The sequence below is a fragment of the Lycorma delicatula genome, chromosome 9 (assembly GCF_047948215.1).
Source record: "Lycorma delicatula isolate Av1 chromosome 9, ASM4794821v1, whole genome shotgun sequence".
Lineage (NCBI taxonomy): Eukaryota > Metazoa > Arthropoda > Insecta > Hemiptera > Fulgoridae > Lycorma > Lycorma delicatula.
Window position 1 is genome coordinate 35,057,476 of NC_134463.1, and position 21,490 is coordinate 35,078,965.

The following is a 21,490-nucleotide window of genomic DNA, read 5'->3' on the forward strand; positions in this document are numbered from 1 at the left end:
TTAATTTAATAAAAATTAAACAGCAAATTAAATAAAACAATACATGCTGTTGGCTGATGAAACACATCAATAAATGCTGAAATATAAACGATGAGAATTAACATAAAGCAATATCTACTGTAACTTACAGATTGATAATAAGAGGATCATCTGCAGTATCAATGATCTTAAATACTAAATTCTGAAATATTAACACAATGTAGAGGCGAAACAAAATACTAATGATGATTAATTTGTCACTGAAGAATCCAGATGAAAAGTACTTTCCATGAAAAGTGTTACCAATACTTGTCTATCTGTTGGAACAAATAGACAGAACTGGTTGGAGTAATAGTAAGAACATGGTTCTGCTCAGATGTTTAAAAAAGATTACATCATGTTTGAGTATGATATTTTCTAGATCAAGAAACAAATACAATTTTCTTAAGAAGAGATATTGTGTAGTATATAATGTGTAATTTACACTTTACTAAAACTAATATTGTACATATATTTTTTTTTTAATTTTACTAAAATAAACTTCTTAATTTTTTTCAATTTTTTGTTTTTTTATGAATTAGTTTTTTTTTGAATTCCTAAGTGAATGAAATCTACATTCTTTAGGTTTTTTTATGTTTTATATATTTTTTCTATTATTTAACTTAAATTTAATTTTTTGAATATTTGTGTTTCTGGAAACATATGGTACCCATGAAATTAAGCAAAAACAATATTAAATACAAGAAAAACAATATTAAGATTAGCAATAAACAATATTAACAATTACTTCCCAATTACTCATATACTGGTTAAAGCAGAAACAATTAGATGATGTAAAAGTCATGCCACGCTGACAACTGTGCAGGTGGTGGAGGAAAAACATAGAGCTAAGTAAAGCAATTTAAAGCCTTCAGTCATGATGCAACATTGCTTGGAAAGCATCATGCTTTTGCAGTGGAAGTGTTCAACAAGCAGTTCCTTACTGTAACGCAACAAGTTTTTCAATGACATTTTGACGTTGAAAGGAATGGAGGTTCTCGCACGCTAAACAATATTGGACTGGGTCAGACAATACAGGTCTAATGCACCCATTGTCAACAAGAAGCCTCCTGATCATCCTCAAACTTTGCACACCCTGAAGAATGTATGGAGAGTGGCAGAAGCGTTTCAGAATAGTCCTCAACATTCTGCTTGTCGCCATTCAGCCGGCCTTACATTTAAACTGTAGAACCGTTGGACGCAACTTACATGAGAATTAAATCCCTATAAACTGTAAGTAGTGCAACAGCAACATCAGACCTTTGCAGGAATTGCTGCAACTAATCAAACAAATGCTGCAATTGCTGGATCACCTGCTAATGTCCAATAAAGTTTCATTTCAACAGATGATACATTAACCTCTTCATTTGTCACTTTATCCACTCATCTGATTTAACATTCATTCTGATTTAACAATTTCCTGTAGACCACATTTCAAAAGTTTCTAATCTTTTCTTCTCAGGCACTCTGATCATCCAAGTTTCACTTACATATAAGCTCCAAACATATACTTTCAAAAACGTTTTCCTGATGTTTAAGTTAATTTTTGATGTAAGCAAATTATAAATCTAATTGAAAGCTTGTTTCATCTGGGCTATTCGACATTTTATATCACTCCTGCTTCATCCATCTTCAGTAATTCTACTTCCCAAAAAACAAAATCTTCTACCTCCATAGATAGTCTTTTCTTGTACTATTTTTATAATCAGTGATCCATGTACTTTACATCCACTACATTTCATTACTTTTGTTTTGTTATTGTTTATTTTCATGTGGTATGCATAGGACTTCATCCATGCCATTCATTGTTTCTTCTATTCTTCTAATTCGATTTTACTCTCAGCTATTATTACTAATATTATCAGCAAATTGTAGCATCTGTATCTTTTCACCTAGCACAATTACTCCGGATCTAAATTTTCCTTTAACCACATTAACTGCTAGTTCTATATAAAGACTAAAAATTAACAGGGATAGGGAACATCCTTGTCTGACTCCTTTTTTTTATAACTGCTTCTTTCTTATGCTCAATGATTATTACTGTTGCGGTTTGGTTCCTGTAAATGTTAGCAATTGTTCTTCTATTTCTGTACTTGAAACCTAAATTTTTTTAAATGTTGAACATTTTATTCCAGTTTATGTTATCTAAAGCCTTTTCTAAGTCTATAAATGTCATGTATGTTGGTTTGTTTTTCTTCAATCTTCCTTCAACTACTAATATGAGCACTAAAATTGCTTCCCTAGTCTCTATACTTTTCCTGGAACCAAATTGGTCTTCTACTAACACTTCTTCCACTCTCCTCTCAATTCTTCTGTACAGAATTCTAGTTAAAATTTTGGATGCACGAGTAGTTAAGCTAATTGTTCTGTATTCTTCACATTTATCTGCTCCTGCCTTCTTTGATATCATGACAATAACACTGTTTTTGAAGTCTGACGAAAATTCCACTTTTTTGTAAATATTACACACCAGTTTGTATATCTATCTACTGCTTCTTTACTGCACTGTGCAGAATTCTGCAGGTATCCCATCTGTCCTAGGAGCATTTCTGCTGTTCCTCACATTACACAGGGACTAAAAGATTTAATCAGAGTAGAAATTCCTGTGGATCAGCCGAGGAAAGTCCTAGACAACCTCAGACAAAATGCAGAGATGTGCCTTAACACTAATGGTGGCAACTGGCGTGATGTTACCTACAAAATTTGAGTTGAAAACTAAATGCCTGCCCTCATTCTTTACAATTGTGTACCTAGTTAGTATTTTGTTCGCAATTAAAATATTCATTTTCAAGTTTTAAACTGTCTAATTGTTTCTGTTCCATCCTGTACAACCAGAAAGAGATCAGTCTGACAATCAGTGCCATATTATATACAGTGGGGGCAATGATTTCAATTTTTCAGTCATCTGAGCATCAAAAAAAAGAAATATTAAATCGTAAGTTCAACTTCAAATACAGCATTATCTGTCAACTCTTTCAAATTCAATTTGCACAATACATGAGTGTTCAATTTATATCCATAATCAAATAATACGTACATTTTGCTTTAATAATTTTCAGTCAAAATTTTAAAATAGAAGCATAATTAGTTTTTTCTATGTAATAATTTAAGAAACTACCATAAACTCAGACTTAGGTATTATATTTTTGAATTATTTAATATTCGAACAGGTATGCAATTATTCTTACTTGTCTATTAAGGGTAATAGCATTTGGTTGACATTTTGAGCAAATTCCTTTAGGCCAAGGTGGATGATCTTTACAACCAGGTTTTATTCTGCAATTTATTTCTTCCAACCAAACAAATTTACCTCTAAAAAAGAAATAAAAAAAATACAAGAGCAATAAATATATTTAACAGTAATTAGAGAAGTAAATGAATTTATACTTAAATAGATACACTAATCAGCACAAAGATAAGTTGTATACATACTTGTAGATATATATTTGTCTTTATAAAGAGCTTCGTCAAAATGAATAAAAACTCCACAATAATCTTTCAGAAAGACATCTCCATCAGAGTTAGAAAGTATTTAAAATTATTCTTTTAATAACAAACATCTATTTCTCCCAAGAACTCCAGTCTTAAATGTAAGGAACTTAGCTGAAGACATACTTTTTTATAGAGTGGATAACATTTTTTACATTTCACATTTAAAGGATGTTTCAACAACAATGAAAATAGATACTGCAACCTGTCCATTAACTTATCACTGCATTACTAAATCCAGTGTTTATGTACTAATATATTACAACAGCTCAAGACTGGTTAATAACTTAAATAAATTATTATCTAAAACAGATCAATCAATATTAATTAAATGAAAATGATGCATTAACATACAAACTCCCATCTTTGAAGCACATGTAACATTTTGTGTAGTCTTACACACATACATTACTTTGTTTGTAACTCCTCTTTTCAATCATCTACAATATTTACTTCATTACAAAGGTATGTATACGTACAATTCTTATGTATTACCTAGTGTTTAGATTGAAGTGAAAAGCTTCTCATGACATGGTTTTTGTTTAACTGGACTCATTTTTAATTTAACTGTTAAAAGATGTATGTTTTATTTTGAATTTAACTATCTTTACCATAAAATAATAGCAACAGCATGCATTTATAAATACTATATGCTTTGCATTGTAATTAAGAAAAAACTTTAATGAAGTTTACTGACAGGACACATGACAGTTAAATTTAAGATTCTTTCATCAAGAATAAATACAAAAATTATTCAATAATTTACTCAATGGAATATAACATAATCAACAAGAATATTTATTTAAAGTCACATGAATAGCAATTGTGCAACATACAGACACACTTCCTTTGCTAATTTTTACTTAATTTTAGTAACAAAAAGTGCAATCGAAATTATTGTTTTGGAATAGCTTTGTCATAAAATTTCTATTCTTACATAAAATTTTAGCAAACATGATTAAAGAATATGTTCAGAGAACATCTTAGATAAGATTAATAGTACACTTTCCAATCACAACACAATAGACCTTTAAGTACAAAAACTCTCTAGCCTCACTAGGGAACTATGGCCTACAACAAACTTGTTCACTCAAATTTGAAAATGACCCTCCTTGTCTTTGTATAATTTGTAATGGATTTAAATACTTAAACACATAATGTTGACATAATTTTCACAAATTTGAAAAACGTTTTATTAAATATTGGGTGGCACACCAGAAATGTCACATTATGAGAAAGGGATGGAATAAAATTGTTGTTGAATTCAAGACTTGAATTCAAAAAAGAGAGAGAGAGCGAGAGAGAGAGAGAGAGTGTGTGTGTGTGTGTGTATGTGTGACAAATATATATATATATATATATATATATATATATATATATATATATATATATATATATAAATATAAAATAAATAAAATTTACTTACTTATTGATGCCACCAGATAATTTTCTTAAATATGCATGGAATGACATATGCTTCACATTTTGATCTTTTAAATAAACTTCATCGTATGGTTCTAATGGTGAACAATGTACACAACAAGCATTTCCACCATGCCGACAACTATACAAATTACACAAGCAAAATATTTAATTTTAACAATCAAAAATATAGAGAAACACAAAGTAAATGAAAAATTATTTTAAATGCTAATCTATCAATTCCATATAATGAAGATTAAGTTTTCAGGCTGCAGAAAATTACACATAATCTGAACATGCTCTTCATACAGTAATGACTATGAGACAGTAATAAATAAAAAACACCTGGCAGGGGAAAAAAGTAATTTTCTTAACTTGCATACTGTTAAATCAAACTTTCTAATTCAAAATAGATGATTAAGATTAAGTTTTCATACTACTATATTAATAAATTTTTTGGATTTAACATTCTTGCGTAGTGGAGTATTCAACATTCTGTGTTTGCTTGTATAAACACCCATCCCAAGCCACCAACCCAAATCATAGTACATGGTTTGGGTATGGCCCAAATCATGTACAATGATTTGGGTATGCGACTGGATAAAGCAGCCACATCCATATTCACGTACTGTATCTGTAATTTATAACTTGTTATATCTCTGGATCTAAATTCATTAAGATTCAAAGCATTAAACAGTAAAGATCAGATATCCTTTTGCAGTTCCGAATCCCTAAAACTGGATAAAAAGGCTTCAATTATCTAATATTAAATGTTTAATTCTTGTTCTATACTTGTAAAACCAAACTACTAAACTGATATAGGCTAAACATCCTCTTTGAACAAAATTTCATAACACGAAAAATTTCTAGAAAGCTGGATTTCATCTGACAGTTTATTAGATTACAGAGAATGATGCAGATGGTCAAAGAGGAGGCAAGTCACTGAATCATGACTATTTCAAGAATGTTATTTATTTAGCATGACAATGGATTCAATTTTACAAGATGTCAATATACCATCGATTTTATTTTTCCACAAATGAAGCAAATGCAATGTAGGACCTGTTGGAAAATAATGGTGTTGACTTCTTTAGAAATTCTGAATGACAGCTAACTCCCCTGATCTGAATCTAGTTGAACTTTAATCCTGTTCTCAGGTTTTGTTAAATTCCTAATGATTACAAATATGGCAATAATTGAATTTACCAATATTCTTATAGAACACTCACAAATTTAATAAGGTTATACAAAATATATATGAGTACAAGGTGTGTTAAAAGAAAGGCTGAACTTTTCTAAAGCACCCCAACCAGTCTACATATCGTAGGAATAAACTAACCTCGTTGGATTTCTAACAAAATGAAAATAAAATATTTTGAAAAACTTGTTTATGTTAAATTTTGCTTTAAACTCCATAAATCTTTCAGACATTTAAAATACTTCAGCATGCATTTTGGAAAAACTATATGAACAGAATGCAAGCTATAAATGGTTAAATTATTTTAAAAAAGGAAAAACATAAACTGATCAAGATCCAAGGGATGGACAACTTCCACATCAAGAAACTACATCTCAATTCCTCCCCCAAGGGGGAAGATCCCGCCTCGTAGCGTCTCAGGTGGCTACACCACCCCCTCCGTTCCTTGCCAACAATGGCTTTAATGGAGGACATCTTATTGCCCTCAAACTGATCACATTCCACAGTGTTCAGCCCAGCCACGTGAGATGCCACTGATGCAGATGCCCCGAGGGACACCTACATCAGTAAATTCACCCCGAGAGATAGTATTGAGTTCTGCCTTCTGAAGAAGACATCTGACACCTAAAAATACCACTTTGCCCTCAGGAACTAAGCTAAAAACCTACTCGTGGAAGATCTGTCACCATTAAGCCCTAAACTACACCCTAGTGAGTAGATGCATCAAGTATGCCACGACAGCATATCAATTTCCAAAATTCAGTCACCCGCAAACGAATATCGTTAATTTAAGTGATTGGAGTGCAGCCAGCATAAACTAAGTCCCAGGGGACCTCAGGTCTGGTCTGTCGGGAGCTGAGTATAACCTCTAGTCCCCCACTACCACTCCACTTTTGAGGACCTCTCAGAATAGCACTAGGATCAAGAAACTACAATAAAGTATTTAGTATTAGTAACTAAAACCAGTATTTAACTATTCCAAAGGTTACTGACTAAATGGACATCCACACAGGATCAAGCCAAGCAATTTTAATGAAAAAACTTAACATGCAAAGTTCATGCTGCATTTAATGACTGATGATAAAAGAGTCAATCATGTTTACATCACACAAGACTTTCTTTACCAAGCGAATGCCAATGAAAACCTTTTTAAAAACGTTACATTAGAAATGAGACTTAGGTTTATAGCTACAATATCAAAACCAAAACACAATTGTTATAGTGGATTGGGAAAAGATCTCCCTGACCAAAAAAATCCTGAATTAGCAGTCAGATATGAAGGTATTCGTAGATTTTTCTGGAAGGCTTGGTACATTATGAACTTTTTCATGCAGCCAGAAAGTAAACAAGGAATTCTACATGGAAGTTTTACACATTTGAGGGATGCTGCAGCAGAAAGATGCCTGAGCTACTATGGGAAAAGCCAGTGCTCAATGTTGCACCATGACAATGTACCAGTTCACATATACGCCACTTCTTATCTGCCATTATCTGACAGAACTTAAGATTACCGTAGTACCCCATCCTACTTTTCAGACTTGGTATCAGCAAAGTTTATCTTGTTTCCCAAATTGAAGCTAACCCTGAAAGGTCTCATTTTCATATCATAAACAAGACTGAGTTAAATATACAGCTACAAACCATTCCCAAAGTGGAAGTGGACTATTTTGAACAAAAGCCTACACAGAGTTATAAATATAGATCTTAGAATATAAGATCTTATTACATTAGTTCAACCTTTTTTTGAACACATCTGCTACATTAAAATACTCCTCATAAATCACTGTATGCATCACCGGAAATTTCATATTTATCCTTAATAATACTAAATATTATTCTTTGTATCAAATAATGTTCAAATGAAGAATTTGACGATATATTATTTTTAAAAATTATAGGCTTATAAACTGACTTTTCCTTAATACTCCTCATAAATCACTGTATGCATCACCGGAAATTTCATATTTATCCTTAATAATAATAAATATTATTCTTTGTATCAAATAATGTTCAAATGAAGAATTTGACGATATATTATTTTTAAAAATTATAGGCTTATAAACTGACTTTTCCTTAATTTATTTTAATTTATAAAATTTAATAATACTAACAGTTTTTCATCACGCTTTCTTTGAACTTTTCCATCTTGTTTCCATAATACTTGGTCAATTTCATCTTCAACCACCAAGCTACCAGTACTTTGTCTGCTTTGCCTTGCAATACTAGAAGATGATCTATTATCAGCTGCTACAATAAAATTAAACAAATAAAATTAAACATCCTTTTAACAACCACATAAAAATTTACATTTAAAAACAATAATGATACTTGCTGTGCTTTTGCCCATGAATTTTTAAAATTATTTAAAAGTAAAAACACCTTAAATGAGAAACCAAATAAAGTTTATAAAACAAAATCTTTTCAAAATCCATATTATAATATTTTACAGCCGATATCAGTGATGTTCATTGTTCATTTAAAACTCAAAGAACTGCTGTAGTGATCTGAATGGACAATGTGCTTGCTGAAATTTGAGTACCTTCCCTTTCATAGCGTTCTTTCAAGTCTGTACACACTGAGTGTGTACAGGCCAAAAGATTTTGGCCTGTTTTTCACCTTCAGAGGGCAAAAAACGAATTACTGAATGTTGTTCAACTAATGTGGAAACTTCTAGTGATCACGCCATCGTTAAATGCAATATTGAGGTTATAACCAAAACAATTTTTATCCGTCAGCTGTTCTCAACTAATGATGCCAACCGAAAAAGTCATGAAAGTACAAAACTCATTTTATTTGTTTCACTTCTATATCAATTTGTCTCTTTAATTATTCAATGTCCCCCATATTTATTATTACAATCACTTTTTAAAGGTTACTTTTTAATTAATTTTTTTATAATATACATTTATTTTTTTGATAAATCGTTTCAGTAAATTACAATGCAAAGTACAAAAAAAAAAAAAAAAAACATTTCATAAGTTTCTTACATAAAAATGAACATATCATATAAACTAAAAAATAACAAAAATAATAAATAAAAGCTAATTAAAGCAATTTTTTAAAATAATTAGCTCCCACAATTGCTAAAAAATTTTCACAAAAACTAAACTTTATTTTGCAAAGTAAATAAAAAACAATATTTAATAACTTGGTTTGCATAAAAATGCTAAAAAACAGATTTCAATTTAACAAAGAATACAAAAATGATCACAACTTAAAGGAAAACTAAAGTCACTGTGACTAAAAGTAATGCAGATAAGAAAACTAGAACGAACACCTATTTTGTATAGAAAACATTTACTTGAAAAATATTCTACCATCATTATTATAAGGCTACCTGTTCTTCTTCATCCAAGATTGTAGCTCTCAACCTTTTCCTTTATCCTCTTAGTTTTTTTTTTTTTTTTTTGCTTGCATTTCCCTTTTCAGGGCTGTATTTTGTTCTTCTTGAGAGAACTATTTTACTTTTTATTACAAGGCATTCTTTATATCATCTTCTAGAGCTTGTTACTGCAGTGAACATTTTTTTTGGTAATGAAAACATACTGCTTGCCCCCAGCATCTACAATTACACAAAAACTTTTCACTGATAAATTATTGTCTCTTTGTGCAAATTCTCTGCAAGAGGAGATTTAATCATTAAAATGCAATTCTCTGAAATGTTTTGCAATTTTTCCTGATTTTTTTTTTAATTCTTGACTTTTCCTAAGTTTATATTTCGTGACTTTTCCTGCCGTGGGAACCATGTTAAATAGAATATTTTTTCATTTATTTAATTCAATGAATCTAATTAAAGTGTGCACACAAACCGTATTTAATTCACACAGGTATGGTGGTACTAGCGATGAAGGTCAGCACCAACTAAGATAATGTAATTTCACAATTTACACAAATAAATTTCACTTGTACTTTCGGCAGAATGGTAGTCACGAGGCTTAACACACCAGGTGTGTTAACAACCGGGCAATCAAGTTCGAGACCCAGCCAGACAGAGTTACTTTTTAACACTTTATATATTATTCATTTATTTAATTCTACTGCTCACCTGTGACGTCACAATGCAGCAGACGAATACAACATTTATGAGATGGGGGGGGGTGTGATTTTGCAAAAAAAAATTTTTTCTAATAATATTACTTTCTAATTCTTAACAAATGTGTCTATGAAAAATATGACCTTAATTAGGCGAAATCTTGAGAAACTGAGGTGACCTTGCTCTACAGCCTCAACCCCTTGACCTTTTAAGTTTAAAATTTAATGGCATCAATGCCAGATATATAAAAATAATTGATCAAGTCTGGCTAAAATCAATCCAGTAGTTCTGCAGATATAAGGTGATTTAGAGGCCAGCCGAACACATACTTACAAACATTAACATCCGGAATATTTTTATCTGGTTTTTCAGGTTCCTTAGGTGTCAAAACATCGATCTGGTGAAAACTACATATGCCCAAATTGGGCAGATTACTATACTTTCCCTTCAAGAGCTATAGCTCGGCTATAGTGCTATCTAGATGGGAAAGTAAAAGTAACGAACCAAAAAGTGTATAAAAAATGTTTTAAAATCCAGTTCTTAATCATTCAGGTTATCAAAAATATAGCTCTCACAACAAGAACACAAGTTGATTAACATAGAATTTAGAATTAAATGACATACCTTGCGGTAAAGAATAAGATCCTTCTCTAGAAGAACTAGTACTAGGACGTGGATTTTCCCATAGCAAAGCACCATTTAATGGTGCTAAATATATCATGTCTCCATGTCGCAAACCACTGCTAGAAATTGATTTGCTTCTTGAAGATACCAATTCTCCTTGGTTATTTCTTTCTCTAAACAACGCAAATGCAAAGCCAGGCAAACCAAATGCATCATGAACCTAAAAAAATAAAAACGAGATAAAAGTAACAATTTAAAAATTTTACTAGTTTATAACAACATACTAAGAAACAACCAAAAGTCCTGGTTTTGATTCTCAGCTAGAAATTCGCATTTTTTCATTAGTTAACAATCATATAATTATCTATAATAAATAAAAGCTCTCAAGAAAAATGTCAATAATATTGCCTAATAACATATACACCCCTCTACGGTCATAAACCATTCTTATTACTGTGCAATTTTTAAAAAAAATCACATCAAATTTTATAGATTTTTATTAAAAATGCAAATACAATAAGGTTAAAAATGTCAACCATAATAAAATTTCCAATTCCATATTTCACCATACGGTGAAATAACATATGTATAAAAATCAACACATCATTTGTGGGACTGCAGATCACATATTTATATTTACAATAAGCTAGGTTCTTTCTTTTTTTGGATGAATATTTATGTGAAAACAGTGGTCGTTCTTATTGTTTACATTAAATAATATAATAAACTTGCAAAAATCTGGAAATTCCAAAAACTCAATACCATAATTATGTTGGAAATAGAATAACTAAATTATATTAAAAGTTATATAGAATAAACTATATTAAATAGAAATATTACTAAACATGTATGCACTTTCAATAATATAATTTATAAATTGTGCAACATAATTTTTTAAATTATTGATTGCAAAATTTAACATCATGACAATTTAGATTCATAGTAAATAAAAAAAAAAGGTCAATACTGTTTATTTCTACAGACATATTACTTGCTGAACTCCAATTTTTTTTCTAAGTGGGATATACTGCTATAATCATTAGTCACAAATGCAAACAGCAATTAGTGAAATTACACCCACTGTTTAACTTTCATGATAGATTTTGGATTTCTTAATGTGATTTAGGCTATTAATATTTTATATTACTTCACAACCTTCAATTTACAAGAAAAGTATCTTTAAAATGTTCCAAGTTTGGTAGAACCATCAGTTGTAGGAAACAATTTTATAGTTTCAATGAACTTAATTAAATAACTAGCTGGTCAGGGCTAGCTTCACCCACCTGACTATCTATACAGGGACCCCCCCTGGACCCCAGGTGAATCCTGAGGCTTTCAGTGTTCATGGGCGAACACAGGGCTTTGATGAACCCAGTTCATCAATAGTGTGGAGATTAATTCATAAATTTCGCCCATCAAACAGCTCAAAAGAAAAAAATTCCAACTATACAAATCTGAAGAACATAGAAACCACCGCAATCTGCTGAGAGTACATTCTTCAATAAAAGCTGCACGAGCACGTGCTAGTGAATCATTTTATATGTGACATGTTGCTCTATTTTGTGGGAAGAAGCTGTAATCTTTCTTTATGATATGTTGACAGAGTGTAAAATTCTTCAAAAATTGTACAGTACGCTTCTATACGGACAGACTGATCAACAAATATTGGTCCCAATAAACAATTACCAAAAAACAGACACCATATACTGATTTTCCACATTCTGAAGTGGATGTCAAAACATCTGGTGAGGATATTGCCATACATTACTTGGCATTATACAAATTAACATAACCCAGATAAATGAAATCATGCCTCATCTGACACGAAACACATCTTCAGATCTGTCTGTCCATCGACAGTGTTTTTTGAGAAGCCAGTTGCAATAATTAAGAGTTTCAATTTCTCTTAAGCTGATACTAAATACATACCTCTCCAATCACTTTTCCAGCTAATGCCAGGTCTGGGGGTATGTGTAAATGGCAAATGCAATTACTGCTACTGGCTTGCCAGGCCTGACATAGCTGCAGATGTAGTGCAATGTAAGTGTGCATGTACCAGTAAATATATAGTTTGGAACAGACTCAGATCGACCACTCCTGAGACATGTGGTTAATTGAAACCCAACCGCTAAAGAGCACTGGTATCCACAGACTAACATTCACATCCATATAAAAGCAACTGTCATTACAAGGACTCGAACCTTAGAACTCTCAACTTCAAAAATCATCTGATTTTGCAATGACAAGTTTAACCAATAGACTAACCCGGCAGGTTTAAGTTGATACAAGATATGATTTCAAAGAAAAATAATTAAGAATCACGAATGCAAGATGTATATTTTATACCACTATGCTGTGATAGTAGCTTTAAAATTAGTAATAGCAGCATTAGAGGTGGCACTCAAATGACTGCAGTTCAAGCCAGCTCAGTTGTTTTAAGCTGCTCACCCGGTATACGTTACTTATGAATGCAAATGTTAGCCAATAAAATAAAGAATTAGCCAAATGTTTTTATCATAAATATAAAAATAAACTACATCTTACAATAATGAAATTAAATAATCTATGTAACATTAGACAGGAATGATACAAGAATTTAAGAGAGCTTGGCATGCTGATATGAAAAAGACAAACAAGTCCAATGAAGGAAATGTGATATATGCTTAATCAAGTATCAGAGGATGCAGCTTTTTATATTAAGCAAAATTATGGCTTTCATTTTCAGGCTCCTTATCTCATGCTAGTATACCTACATTCATTGCAGTCTTTTACAACAAATTCATAGATTACAGCAACACTAATACTGAACTATATCTTATTCATTACAAAAAAAAATAGTATAGTTGACTCACAATAAAATTAAAAACTTTACTTCATCCTTTTTAATATATAAACTACTTCTGTGCATTAATTATGAATTATTACTGTTTCTCACACAAGGCTATTCTTAATCTATTGCACAATGGCCTTTGAGAGGATGTAGTCAGATGGTTTAAAGTTCAGTTGGGCACTTCCCAGTGCCACTGTCTGCACAATCTCAGAAAGAGACAGGGGATTTAGGTTATTCCTTTAGAAAAGATGAACCGTTTTTAGGGTCCTGTTTAATTTCTGGAGAAAAAGCATAATGATTACAAGAAGATGAAATAAAATAAAAGCTTGTTGTAGAATAATTTTATGTTACAAACCATTTGATGGAAAAAAATTAGTTGTAAATTATGTTATAACTTATTTTTTCAGTATAACTACTTAGAACTGTAATTTATTTTCTAAAAAAATTTGTAAGAATTACAGAAAATTAAACAAATACCTAGGTTTTATCCATTCTCCAATTAGTTCAACTTCAATTAGTTCCTTAACTTTGTTAATAGATTGGAGAAAGAAATTACTGTTTAAGTAAATTAACTAATTTAGTTTTTTTATTTGTTTTCCATAAGGTTAATTATTCCAAAAATCAATTTTAACAAGATAACCATTTAAAAAACTGTTACTTCTGTTTTCAGCACAAATAGAGCATCTACTTATTATTTTTTTTTTTCAGTGAACTATGTGTTTTGACAAGATTATCATATACTAAATAAATACTTTTATAATTTCAATTAACAAAAGGCTGTAAATAGATTATGAAAAAATCCCTACTTAAAAAAAGGTAACAATTTTAATACTAGCAATGAAAGTCATTTTACAGTGGTTCAAAAAAATGTCACATGGTTTGACAAGTACTGTCAAAAGGGAGATTTGTATTGTATTATAAACTTACGCAAAGCAACAAATAGATTTTAAAAGAGGATTCCTGCCCATTTCAATGAAAACTGTGTTTTCTTTCACAACCCTTTTCCATCTCTTTGTTGGTTGAAATTATGAACACATAAAAATATTATAATAATGTTAAAAAACACAACAAAAATTTCTTACTTACAATGACAAGCAAATACAAGTTATAAGTTAAATCCTGTTATTTGCTAACAAAACTTAACTGTTTTTTTTTTTTTTTTTTAAGATGATGTTATTAATAAAACTAGTAAATAATGATGATGAAAAATATGGAAGTGGAAAAGAAAAATAAATTTAATGAATACTATATGAAAAACACAAAAATTACAACTCTCATTACTGAGGAGGCCAAAAGCTAAAGACATCTTCCAACATTTTCTTTAAAGGATTAACACCATCTTGAAGATGTTGCTACCATATAAATTCACAAAAGTAGCTGTCCAACATTGCTGAATTAGTGCCAAAACTGCGCTTAAGAGATGATTTCACTACTCCCCCTCAGTCATTACTGAATTAGTATGAGAGTCCATAATTAGATCAATGAAATTACGACTGTGGTAAACAATGGTGCCATAGGTTTGGTTGGCATCTTTATGCTATTGTAAGCACTCTGAGACTGGAAATTATAAGAGATCCAGGAGCAACATTACCGTCAAATGCCCACTGCTGTTTGGGTACATGATCAACAGTCTACTTTCAGTTAGTGAACAAGGCCTCATAAATTTCCACTGAGCCCTGGTCCTCCTATATCTTGAGAAGAAACTATCAACTTGCAGCACAAACCTCTCATAAACACTTGTTCTAATCCCCAATTCTAATTCACAAAACTCTTGCAAGGTTAACTTAAAGCTCCACAAACATATAAAAAGTAAAACCTAGTTATACCAATTTTGAATTGGCTAACCATGTGTTAACACATAACTGAACATCTTTTTTACACTCACTTTATTTACTTTACTTGTCAGTCAGTAAATTGCAAAAGCAATAGGAGAGAGTAATATCACCTTTCTCGAGTGTTTGTAATTCTTAAAATACCATGCAATGGCCATTTTCACGTCATTTCTCTTTTCTCGCAAAATAGTAACATTTTATCAATAAAGCCTTCCTTAGTTTTACATAATCCATAAACTTGAAAAATATTATAAGGAAGCCCCATCATAGACTATACATATACAATCACTGAATACTAACACATTAAACACACGTGTGACCAGTCAGGACCTGTTTATCACTTTCAAATAACAGGCAAGGTATAATAAATAAGATCATGCAGCAAAACAGCTCATTATTACTTGGTAGACAAGTTCCAGTGCATTTAAATATGTTATTAAGACTGCAACTTGCTATATAGAAAAATATAAGTTTTGTGAACAGCTAACAGATTTCAACCCGTCAAAATTACTAGTTAAAGTATGAGGGGCGTTCATGTCAATCCGCAATCCGGGACTCTTGTTAGACTACAGTGTAGTCAGAATGGAGATTCCTACACATTCTGTTGGTTGTACACATAAGTACAAGTGTCAGCTAGTACCGCATGGCATGCTGGCATGAAGCAATGTTAAACAACAACTCTCAGAACACGGCATCCAATGTAGTGAATGGATATGTGGAAAAGCAAAATCTAATGAAATTTCTCACTAATGAAAGCATAAAACCTGGTGATGAGATTTATCTGCAACTCCTTCCAGAATATGGTGATGAGACTCTTAATTATAGTAAAACATTTGAGTGGTGCAAACTTTTAAAGAAGGCTGTACATCAGTGAGTGATGATCCCATTCGATGTGGTTCAGAGCCTACTGTAGTTATTCCCATGAACATTCAAGGTGGAAGAACTGAACCTTGATAATAGGCAGATAACTTGTCAGTCAGTAAATTGCAGAAGCAATAAATGTATCTGTGGGAATTGCAAACAAAATCATTAAGACCACATGAAGTTTAGTTAGTGCATGTTGGGTACCAAGACAGCTTTCTGCCTTTGACCGGCAAAGAATGCAAATCTGCAAAGAGTTAAAGTAACATTTTGACAAAGAAGGCCAACTTTTTGCTGATCGAATCATTACAAGTGGTGTCCATCATTTCACCCCGAAATCAAAGCAGTGGAAGCATGCAGACTCAACACCTCCAAAAAAATTTGAACAATTGCTTCTGCAGGCAAAGTTATGGCCTGTTTTTTTGGAATAAAAGGTGGCATCATTCACTTCAATTTTCCAGTGGAGTGAGTGTTAACAGTAAGTACTACTGAAAAGTTCTTCCAGATGTGCACAATGCTCGATGCAAAAAACAGTCTGATGCGATCACTACAGGCATCCTGTTTCTGCAGGACAATGCATAACTGCATACAGCCCACCGCACAACATGCATGCTGCAAGATCTTGGCTGGGAGTTACTGCCATACCTCTCGTACAGTCTGAACCTCACTCCCACTGATTTTTACCCGTTTGGGCCCACGAAATTGTTCCTGAGAGGCCAGCATTTCAACAGCAATGATTAGGTGAAGCAATCAGTCCTATTTTAGTTTCAACATAATGACAAATTTTTCTACACTGCAGATATCCAGAAGCTAAACCCACCGGGTTGGTCTAGTGGTGAACGCGTCTTCCCAAATCAGCTGATTTGGAAGTCGAGAGTTTCAGCGTTCAAGTCCTAGTAAAGTCAGTTATTTTTACATGGATTTGAATATTAGATTATGGATACTGGTGTTCTTTGGTGGCTGGGTTTCAATTAATCACAAATCTCAGGAATGGTCGAACTGAGACTGTACAAGACTACATTTACACTTATACACATCATACTCATTTATCCTCTGAAGTATTATCTTAACGGAGGCTAAACAGGAAAATGAAAAGGTATCCAGATACTAGTGAAATGCTGGGATAAATGTAACAGGGGATTACATCAAGAAATAAAAATATATTTTACTATCATAAGTATGTTCTACACATTTATTAAAAATTAATAATCCCAGACTGACCTCAGAACACCCCTCATATTTTAAAATTACTGCCAAATTGAAGACTTAAAAGAAAACATTTTTTAATATAAAAGATGACAGATAAAACTGTATTCTAAAAACACATTTAATCATTAAGTTTAATATAAACTCTAAAAAATATATTACACAACCTAACAATCCATTTACAGATAAATAGATAAAATGAGATCTTTATTTTGAGCACTATTCTCCATAATTCCTATGGATTTTCATAAAATAAATAGCAATTCATGAAAATTTAAAAAAAATAAGGTTCAATAATGTATAAAACTTTATTTTTTCCAATAAGAAGTTCAAAGATATTTATTCTAAGACAAGTTTTCTCTTATATGATGCACACAACAATAAATAGGATAAAAAAGAAAGGTTGGTGTATCCATAAAATTTCCCAGTCCTATTAAAAGTTCTAATATTTTAAACAACAATATTTGCAACTGAATATAACACTCAAGAAAATGCTAAAGGATATCAGAGAAAAGCAAAAATTCTGGTCAAATACAACAGGCAGTGCAACAAGCTTCCTTCTTATAAGCTTTAATAAAACTTTCTGGAATGTTGGTTTTTTTTAACGGCCTGCTACTGAACATTAAAATCATTAAACCCATTTCTATTCTTTGAGATGTGGATAGTGACAAAAAATATTACATAATTTATTCCTCATACACAAATTTTTGAAGATAAAAACTGTCCTTAGAGAACTTTAAATCAGTTAAATGGAAAAAATAAAACTTCAGGAAGTATTTTAACAGGAAGATGAGATTATGGTTTAACAAACAGAAATTAAAAAATTGTTATTTAAAACCTGCATAACTGAGCAGAAAACAAAACTTATTCAAGCAAAAATTTTCAAAAAAAAGTTGTCAAATCATTTATGGTAATAATAATACTGTTATAACTAATCCAAAGTTTAAAACTACAGACAGTAACAAATCCTACTACTTTTATTTGTCTAATAATAATTAAACTTCATTAAATTACCTTTTCAAAAAGTTTCACAATAGAATCACTTGGATGAAGCTCAATTCGTTTTGTCCCTTCTGATGACTGCACTCTTACAGTCTACAAAAATAAATAAAAAATTGATTTTAAATAATGCATAACATCAATTAATTACAAAATAAAATTAATTCTAGTACAAGCACACACATATGAATGAATCAAAACTCATGAAAATATTTTCTTTAAATATAATACAGGATAACAAGTGTAACAGATTTTAAATTATGTTGACAACAAATTTCAAACAAATAAATAAAAACAAGAAATCGCAAATTAACCTTAATTTGAAGTCTAACCTATCACAAAATATGATGATTAATCAAGTTTATAAGTACGGTTAAAAAAAATCTGAGAAATTGTAATTATGCCAAATTAACATTATTAATACTGCATGAAACCAGCTTCACAAGGCAACTATAAAACTACTTATCAGTAGTTTCATTAACAAACTGGGCTACCTTATTTGGTCATCCTACTACCTACAGAAAGAAATAATTTAATTTGCTATAAATTTTACCTTAACAAATGGTCTGAATGAGGGAATATAAAAAAATTTCACAACTCAAACAATGACCAAAGCATTTTAATAATACAAAAATTATTTTTTCAACTACTAAATATACACCAAAAAGAATTTCACAGTAGGCTAAGAAAAGATATATTTATTTTGTCACATGATGTCATTAAAAAAAATTCACATAAATAAGAATAGAAATATGTGTACACAAAACTGAATGATTTAAAAAATAAACAACTATTATGAACAGTTAGGTTCCAAATCATTTATAAACATTAAGATAAGGTTATCTACAAAACTAAACAAATGTACTAATTGTGTACAACATAAAAAATTAATAATATGCTAGCATAAAGTAAAAGTATGGACAAATCTTTTCATTTTTTACAGTTACGTGTAAGTTAAAACATAATGAATGAGACATGCTACATCACACACGACGTTATTAACATAGATGAATCGATTCCACTTACCGTAGGTTAAGTTTATTTAATATACTACTAAAGCAAAAATGAATAAACATAACTACTAATATAAACAAAAAGTACATAAATTTTATTTTATTTTTTAATAAAGAAATTTCCTCCTGATATATCCTTTTCAGATTACACATGATTATTTCTCTTTAACATTAATCCTAAAAATCACATTTTAAACATTATTAAAAAGTCCAACTATTTTTTTAAATTTCAAATTAAATAAAAATTAAACAAATATGCCAAAACATCAGTACTGGCTACAGAATGACGATGCAACAAAGGAATGTTTACTATGATTCAAAACTGGTCTTGCTAGGTTTATCTACAAAATTAAAATAATTAACTTGGTGTGAAAGTAAATATTTATGTAAATATTATTAATAGATTAATCCATATTATATTTTCAGTTTTATGGAAAATGCTTACAATATTACGAGATTTCGACATATCGTAGAATTTATTTTCACGCCGAACCCAATGACTCTTGTCAGAGCTTAGTGCTTGATGCGATCAGCTGTTCCCACACTTCACTCATGTTCAGATGATCTCACTGCACACGTTGCCACTACAGCAACCAAAAATGCTACATGGAGGATAAATTACGAAGTAATACTATCACTAAAAGCAGAAGCTATTTTTCAATAACCGCAACGAAAAGAGATTTGTTTCGGTTTAAAAATCAAAAGAATTTTGACAATAATTCAAACGATTAATATCATTTTTATTTTCATGGCTTAACTTCACATTTATTTATGGATAAAAGATTTAATTATTTCATCGAAAATGTAAGCTATTAAAAAAAGTAAAAGAACTGTTAGACTTCACTCTGCGGTTCTTATTCCTATTAAAGTATTCCGTGTCATTGTGTGGGTGTATAATAGAACTTAGATTGCAGCAAAATTTTACTTATTAAAAAATTAAATAATATAATTTTGACCGCTCGCTGTACAAAACACAAAAATATTAGAAATATACTTTTAAAAAGATTAATAAATAAAAGTTTACAAAAATGACTTTTTATAAAGTTAAGTACTATACATCAGCATTGTTAGCGAAAATAAATAATTTTGATGAGAGTATTCTGACAATAAAAAATCAATTGTAATGTTTTCTATGAATCTCCGTTAAAACTTATAATATAAAATATTGTAGCATATACGATTAGACTAGGAAATCGCTGATTATGTCAAGTATTCGGCCGTTTCAAACACTGTTTTAACAGGTTACGGTACACTAGTAATGATTAGAGGGTTCTATTAAAATAATAGAAAAAAGGAACTGTTTCAACATTTGTCTGGAAAGATCAAGTAAAACCAAATAAACTTTGAATAGAGCAAGATAACAAAATTTAAATTAATAAGTAAAGGATAAAAGAAGTTTTGGTCCATGTTAATAAACAATTACAATAAAATATATATATATGAGAAAGATAAGCATACAATAAACTTTAACTTTTAAAAGCAGATCAAGAAATTCGGCTAAAATAGTTTAAAAAAATTAGTAGCTTTAATTCAGATCAAATTAATCAAGCCATTAAACTATTTTAATTATGCTTGTTAAAGTTTATTATTATTATGTTATTTTCTGTTTTGTTAATGTTTGAATGTACAGTAACAACATAATGTGGGTGAAAGTAATTATAACACATCTAGGTGAAAGCTAGTTAATTAACATTATAAGAATAGTAACATGAAATTTTACTGTTTTGTTAATTAAATATTCATTTCACTGTATTACAATAGGATTATACCAGAGAGATCAATGGTTGAGGCCAAAGAGGAGTGATGTTTCCCATATGAAGTACAAACTTTGTAAGTGAATTCTCTTTCTGTTTCTCATTTTATAACTCCATAAATCTCTATAAATTTAAATAATTCAATGGAATGTTGAATCAGTAAAGTGATTGATACCAGAAGTCTTTGGTAGTCTTCAAATATGTAGTAAAC

The 21,490-nt window shown here is 30.6% G+C and overlaps 1 protein-coding gene across 2 annotated transcripts in view; it reads right to left on the minus strand.

Moving 5' to 3' along the window:
* Npl4 (nuclear protein localization 4) overlaps positions 1-20,127 on the minus strand; it is an 83,016-nt gene extending 62,889 nt beyond the window's left edge. The window contains exons 1-6 of one of the 2 annotated variants that reach the window (XM_075374964.1): positions 19,971-20,127; positions 18,528-18,608; positions 10,785-11,004; positions 8,239-8,371; positions 4,934-5,071; positions 3,207-3,330 (exon numbers count right to left, since the gene is read on the minus strand). In XM_075374964.1, coding sequence (XP_075231079.1) covers positions 3,207-3,330; positions 4,934-5,071; positions 8,239-8,371; positions 10,785-11,004; positions 18,528-18,608; positions 19,971-19,991 — 717 coding nt within the window. In that variant the 5' untranslated portion in view covers positions 19,992-20,127. Of the gene's footprint in view, positions 1-3,206; positions 3,331-4,933; positions 5,072-8,238; positions 8,375-10,784; positions 11,005-18,527; positions 18,609-19,970 lie in introns of both variants that reach the window. The other variant, XM_075374963.1, reaches the window with a different exon arrangement.
* Between the last annotated feature and the right edge of the window lie 1,363 nt (positions 20,128-21,490).